The sequence below is a fragment of the Gekko japonicus genome, unplaced genomic scaffold (genome assembly GCF_001447785.1).
Source record: "Gekko japonicus isolate JY-2015 unplaced genomic scaffold, Gekko_japonicus_V1.1 scaffold1765, whole genome shotgun sequence".
Classification (NCBI taxonomy): domain Eukaryota; kingdom Metazoa; phylum Chordata; class Lepidosauria; order Squamata; family Gekkonidae; genus Gekko; species Gekko japonicus.
In genome coordinates, this window is record NW_015165296.1 from 48,839 (window position 1) to 55,978 (window position 7,140).

The 7,140-nt window shown below is 51.7% G+C and overlaps 1 protein-coding gene across 5 annotated transcripts in view; it reads right to left on the reverse strand.

Moving 5' to 3' along the window:
* Positions 1-2,842: 2,842 nt before the first annotated feature.
* The window catches only part of HMG20A (high mobility group 20A), an 86,217-nt gene continuing 81,919 nt past the window's right edge, over positions 2,843-7,140 (reverse strand). For 4 of the 5 annotated variants that reach the window (XM_015410381.1, XM_015410377.1, XM_015410379.1 and 1 more), the window contains one exon: positions 2,843-6,115. In XM_015410381.1, the coding sequence (XP_015265867.1) occupies positions 5,979-6,115 (137 nt within the window). In that variant the 3' untranslated portion in view covers positions 2,843-5,978. The remainder of the gene's footprint in view (positions 6,116-7,140) is intronic. The other variant, XM_015410380.1, reaches the window with a different exon arrangement.

Here is a 7,140-nt window from a genome sequence, read left to right on the forward strand (position 1 = left end):
TCAGTTTGGCTGGAGATCCTGGAGCAGGCCCGTAGCCAGGATTTTGTAATTTGGGGGGCCTTTAAATAAGTTGGGGGGCACTGACATCACAAAATTAAAAAATATGTTTTTTTTTTAAAAAACCTAACGTTAGCAGCATTCACACTTTGCCTGCCTATGCGGGGAAGCAAGCCATGCTTGGGGAAGGGGCGGCGGTGGGGAGACCTCCAGGCAGCCCAGAGAGTCGGGGGACCCGGGGGCTGGATGGGAAGTCAGGGGGGCCTTGGCACGAAGTCAGGGGGCCAGGCCCCCAAATGCCCCGCTGTAGCTATGGGCCTGTCCTAAAGGGAGTTTTTGTCATCTTCTGCGCGTGGAACAGGGGTCACTGGGGGTGTGTGGGGGGAGATATTTGAGAATTTCCTGCATTGTGCAGGGTATTGGACTAGATGACCTTGGGGGGTCCCCAGTTTGGTGTAGTGGTTAAGTGCGTGGACTCTAATCTGGGAGAACCGGGTTTGATTCCCCACTCCTCCACTTGCACCTGCTGGATGACCTTGGGCAAGTCATAGTTCTGATAAGAGCTGTTCTTGAAAAAGAGCAGTTTCTGGCAAAATCTCTCTCAGTCCCACCTACCTCACAAGGGTGTCTGTTATGGGGAGGGGAAGGGAAAGGAGTTTGTAAGCCGCTCTGAGACTCCTTTGGGTAGTGAAGGGCGGGGTATGAATCCAGTCTCCTCTTCTTCTTCTTCCAACTCTATGATTTTATGATTCTCGGGGATATAAAAGCAAATGTGGAAGTAAGCTCAGTGTGAGCCATGTGCATGGGTCAAAGCCCGTGAGAGAGAGGAGGAGTGCCATGAAGGCAGGTTCTAGCCCATGGGTCTCCAACCTTTCTGAGCCTGCTGGCACAAATGGAAATTGTGACAGGGAGCAGAGAGCGCCTCTTCGAAATGGTGCCGCGGGAGACAGAGCCAAACGCAATACTTCCCTCTCCACTTCGCGGCCATTCACTTGGATAAGAGGGGCCAGTAACAAGCCCGGCTTTGCAATGGGCTCTGCCCACTTTCTGAAAAGCTTGGTGGGCGCCACGTTGGGGAACCCTGTCCTAGCCTTCTGCGGAAGCCAAGCGGGAAGAGGAATGAAGCTCCCTCTCTCGTGGCACCCTTAACCTTACCTCCTCCGAGCGCAGCCCCACCGCCAAGCCTGGTTCACACCAGATTTCATCCCCACATTTTCTGTGCCAGTGCAGGTCCTTTAAAAAAAGCGAAACAGTAAAAAGAGAGTTGCTTTGACCATATGCAGAGGGCCGCTCCATCCTAGCTAGGATTAAAATAGAGGAAATTCTTGGAGTACCTTCCCTATGAGGGAAGGCTGGAGTGGGACTTTTTAGTTTAGAAAACAAGACTAAGGTAGGACATGATAGAGGTTGATCGAATTATGCACAGGGTGGAGAGAATTGGCAGAGAGAGATTTCCCCCCCCCCTCTCCCAAAAGACTAGGACTCAAGGGCAACTAATGAAGCTAATGAGCAGGAGGTTCAGGACGGACAAAAGGAAATACTTCTAAATGTGGAATTTGCTGCTCAAGGATGTAGTGATGGCCACAGGAATAAATATCTTTTAAAGGGAATTTGAAAGATGCACGGAGGATACATCTATCAATAGCTACCAGCCATGGTGGCTGAGGGGAACCTCCACATTCAGAGGCAGTCAGCCTCTGAATCCCGAAGCCAGGAGGCAACATCAAGGGAAGGCCTCAGCCTCTGTGCCCTGTCATTGGCCCTCCAGAAGAACTGGTTGGCCACCGTGTGAGACAGGATGCTGGACCAGATGGACCACTGGTCTGATCCATCAGGGTTCTTCTGATGTTCTTATGAAGGCCTCAGCCTCTGTGCCCTGTCATTGGCCCTCCAGAAGAACTGGTTGGCCACCGTGTGAGACAGGATGCTGGACTAGATGGACCGCTGGTCTGATCCAGCAGGGCTCTTCTGATGTTCTTATGAAGGCCTCAGCCTCTGTGCCCTGTCATTGGCCCTCCAGAAGAACTGGTTGGCCACTGTGAGAGACAGGATGCTGGACTAGATGGACCGCTGGTCTGATCCAGCAGGGCTCTTCTGATGTTCTTATGAAGGCCTCAGCCTCTGTGCCCTGTCATTGGCCCTCCAGAAGAACTGGTTGGCCACCGTGTGAGACAGGATGCTGGACCAGATGGACCACTGGTCTGATCCAGCAGGGCTCTTCTGATGTTCTTATCAGGGGAAGGCCTCGGCCTCTCTGCCCTGTTGTTGGCCCTCCAGAAGAACTGGTTGGCCTCTGTGTGAGACAGGATGCTGGACTAGATGACCCCTCACTGGTCTGATCCAGCAGGGCTCTTCTGATGTTCTTGTGAAGGCCTCGGCCTCTGTGCCCTGTTGTTGGCCCTCCAGAAGAACTGGTTGGCCACTGTGTGAGACAGGATGCTGGACTAGATGGACCCTCACTGGTCTGATCCAGCAGGGCTCTTCTGATGTTCTTGTGAAGGCCTCGGCCTCTCTGCCCTGTTGTTTGCCCTCCAGAGCAACTGGTTGGCCACTGTGTGAGACAGGATGCTGGACTAGAGGGACCCTCACTGGTCTGATCCAGCAGGGCTCTTCTGACGTTCTTGATAGACAGAGATAGTTGCAAGCAGGCGTGTACCCTAGAATCTCTTAATTTCAATACGCCACTTTCCATCTTCCTTTCCAGAAGGCAAGCTGAACAGGAAGGAGCCATATGGGGCTGGATAAAAAAGAAGTCCCTCCCACCCCACCCCACCCTACTTGCCCGTACCCAGAAAAAACTTCCACACTCAGTTTCCAGAGTGACACATTCAAGAAAGCTTGGCTGTAAAACAGTACAGAAAGTTTATTTAGAGTCACAACATGCTACCGAACCGTCCTCTGAAATGGAAAACATTTATTAAAATACAACGCCAAGGGTTACACGCCATTAAGGCAAAAAACAGCTCCAGGTGATCAGGCTCGGAGCTCTGCTGATGGAGACAGTGATGAAGCACAGCTTTTCTTCGTTTTACAAAACACAAGAGAGGCAAAATGATCAGTGGTACAACTCCCGTCACCAAAACGACGACAAGCAGGGTCTCGGTCATGAATGTGAAAGAAGTCCCGTGTGAGCGGCCCCGAAGGCTGCTACGGCTCTCGTAGGCCTGCCATTCTTAGACGGCATTGCAAAAATCCCCTTTGGTATCTAACTGTTGAGGTGTTGGATATTAGTTAGTGATGGAGGAAATCCTGTCCTAGTTCAACCCAAGAAAAACGCTTTTCGAAAGCACCACTGCCGAGCTTCATATCAGAGTATTTTTTGCTAACTGTTCTGACTCTTCCTAAGCCCCCGATCCTTATTTTGCGAGGGGGGGGGGAAAGGCTCCTTAAACACAGGACGGGCCTAGAAGAGCTCCCTCTTTTCAACTTGTTTATATCCCATCTGTTTAAAATCAGCACTCAAACCAGCCTTTACATTTCCCGAGTTTTCACGGATTATCGTTTCTTGCAGGGGGCTGACGGAAACGGTAGGTTTATCAACTAAGCCGGGAGCCCAACGAAACTACAATTCCCATCAACCCCGGCGGGAAATGGTGGCCACTGGGATCTGTAAGTTTCCCCAGACTATATTTCTTGTAGGGGGCTGAAAGAAACTGTAGTTTTATCAACTAAGCCGGAAGCCCAACGAAACTACAATTCCCATCAACCCCGGCGGGAAATGGTGGCCGCTGGGAATTGTAATAGCTGGAAGGTTAGGAACCTTCCAGGACTGTCCTGTGTTATTCCCCCCCCCCCCCAATAACTCCCGGTCTCCTCACAAAGGTAATGGCTGTTTGCTCAAGAGGTGGAAGGAGCTCGCAGAGAAGATGAGATAGTGGTGCGGGATGGGGGTTTCAGAGATGCAAGCCCCACCTTGAGCAGGCCGAGATCTAATGGGGGTCCCCAACCCCCAAATGGGTGAGACTTATCAAGGGGGGGGGGGCGGACCTTACAATGCAAGGCTCCCCGAATTGACATTCTTTAGCGTGGCTGATATTAACCAAACGATCGGAGTGACGGTCTGGAATGAAATGTAGATTTATTTTTTTGCCATTGGCAAATATCCAGAGCCAAGGAATGGCTGGAACACCGCGGTGCCCCCTCCCGTGTTAAGGGTGAGTGGGGAAAGAACAATACGGTGCCTTCAAGTGACCCACGACCCCCTGCCTTAACCCCCCCCCCCAATAAAAAGTCACTGTGTTTTCAATCACCCCGGCAAAGAGGACAGATGACAGTGCCGGGGGGGGCGATGCTGGCAGCCGTCCCTCGATCCGAAGCGTCGCTAGCATACGGGATCAGCAGTTTCTCCCCGATGTCTAGCTGGTAACTTGTTTTCCTCCCCGGCATGCCTGGGCTCTGTCTACCCATATGTTAAGAAGCGCGGCGACGCTGGAGGGGCCATCTGACGGAAAGCGGAGAAGCAAAACCCAGATTCCTGAGAACGTGCCCTTGCTTCGGTAGCTGCCTGGAGCTCTCCTGCTTACCGGCTGCAGGTGGCCTCGCCCTACCAGTTCGTGTCCTTGGCCCTCCTCCTGCTGGAAGAGAATTAGCCGAGCCAGTGTCAAGGGTAATTTATTAAGCCAGAAGTGCTGGGAGCAATCAGCATTAGTCGGGTGTTCGTATTTGGATAATGAAGCTGGGCTGGGATCGGCGTTTTAAATTGCCTCGTCTGTGGGGTGAAAGTTGATTGAGAACAAGCATTTTTTAAACAAAAATAGGAAGAGGGAGGTGGAAATGGGGACAAGGTGGGGGTGGGGTGGGGGTGGGGTCGGTGCTTTGATTCCTTTTGCTGCAAAGGCGTTCAAATTCAAAACCCAGTTTCCCCCAGAAGGAGCTATGTTTGCATTCTGAAGAGTCTCCCCTGGGGCTTCTCGTCACAGCGAACAGCTGACAGGTACAGCTACCTGCCTCGGCATCTGAGGCTTCGAGTGGGCTTTTGCGGGCAAGAGGTGTTAAATGGGAAACATCTGGCTCAGGCGTTCTTCTAGCATCTGCCTGAAGACAGACCTCTCTGCCAATTATCATAGCCTGCAACCCCTTCAGTGGGCAGACTCCCCCCCCCCAGTCTTTCTTTTACAACATATTGTGATGCTAAGAGAAATGCTCTCTTAAAATGAGGAGGTGGACGAGTTGTCTGGGGAGGGGGGGGGGAAATCCCAGTTCTGCGTCCACAAGCTGTTCCCCTGCGTCAGATAGCCGAGGTCGACGCTGCTGCTCTGTTCTGCCGGGAGGACTGGCTGTCTTAGAACTGCGTCCGGTTCCGTCTGGCTGCTCTTGGGAAGGGCAACCACCTTTCGGCTTCAGCTAAGTCATGACGGGGGAGAAAGCAGGCAATTAATTGCACTGCGCAATTATCCCGAAAGGTCGGGCCCGCAAAGGTGGAGGATGCCTGGCTCCCTGGAGCGCAAATGGATGTGAACGCGCCGAATTAAAAGTAACTATTTGATTTTATAAAGGCAAATTACGAACGTGGGATGCAGCATCGGGAACTTAGCCTTGTGCGTTTAGAACAAATAACACCGGGTAGGGCTTTCAACTGGGGAAAGGGGGTGGGTGGGGTAGAGCCGCTTCAGTTCTGCTTGGAACACAGGAGCGGATGATCACTGCCGGCGGGAATGTGGGAAGACCGGATTTGTCCTCCCTTTTATTTACCGACTGCGATGCTAAAAGTGTCCTTGTGGAGGTAAATACAGCTGTGAAAATTATACGTCGTCGCGATATCAGAAATACTTTGTGTGAACAGCCAGTGTGTGGCTGCTGCGGTGGAACTGATGTGCTCGGTCCAATTTCACCCAAATATGGAAGATCGATGCCCGAAAATCCAGTCCCGGCACCTGAAATCTGACGAAGGGAGCCAAACCGATCGTTTCGGATGTCAGCAGCTTTTTCTTCTCAGCCCTACCAAGGATGACGGTAGAGGTCCCGGAAAGGGAGACAGCTCGCTAGCGTTCGAGGCGGTTTACGACCTCCCGGACTGTGGCTATAAGGGTCTCGTTCTCCTGGGGGTTTGCCAGAATGATACTGTGCAGTCTATTCATATAGGAATCAATATTGTCCATTGTAGGGGTCTCGCCACTTCCTGCAGGACACACAGCATAAAAAGGAAACAGAACAACACGCTGAGTGTGACGACAACAGCCAGCATCACTTAGCACTAAAAGACCCGAAACAAAAACAGCTGGATTCGCAAAGCGATTCTCGTCAACGGAAGCGACTCAAAATGTTTACTTGGGCCGGAACCGGCCTGTCCGGGGCTGTTATGCGGCCCACAAGCAACTAGGGAGGGAACAGGAGACTGTTTCGGGGGAGTGGGGGGAGCCAATCCAATTGTGGCTGCGGGGTGGCGGAACCACCTAATCTACAGCATTCAAGCCGCATGGGAGCATCTGCCCAGGGCTGCACCGCTGCCTCTCCAGTCCGGCCAAATGGGTTTTCCTCTGCACCCCCCTTCCAGCCCTTGCAGCGAGAATACAGCAACTCGGAGCTTACCAGCTGCTGTCCTTTATATCATTTCTATCTCCAGTACCTGGCATTACGGCACACATGCCCGACAAAGTGATGTTTGTGTCAGATCCAGCCCTTGTAACAAATGAGTTTGACACCTCTGCATTAGGGTGTTTTATTTTGTTTACTTACCTACCAAGAGACAGCTAGGAACAGTCTAGGCCAGGGTGTCAAACTCCTTTGTTATGAGGGCCGGATCTGACATAAATGAGACCTTGTTGGGCCGGGCCATGTGTGTCATAAAATGTAACGCCGGGTAGCGGAGATATAAACTTCATAAAGGACACAAACACAAGGATTTTTTAACTTAAAATAAAAACACACTTAAAAACATTAGCACTCTTGCAATATTTTGTTTATTTAACAGTGTCTGATAACGGACACCTCTTGCTCTGAACTGTTGCATCAAAATGTCTGTGCTGTTGCAGTCTTGAGTATGCTGTTCAGGTGCATATCTGTAAGCTGCAAACGTACTATGATGCAGCAGCAGGAGGACTGGAAGAAGAAGCAGGAGACAGCCAGTTCCACGGCGGGCCTGATAGAAGCCCTCCGGGGGCTCGGTCCGGCCCCCGGGCCACATGTTTGACACCCCTGGTCTAG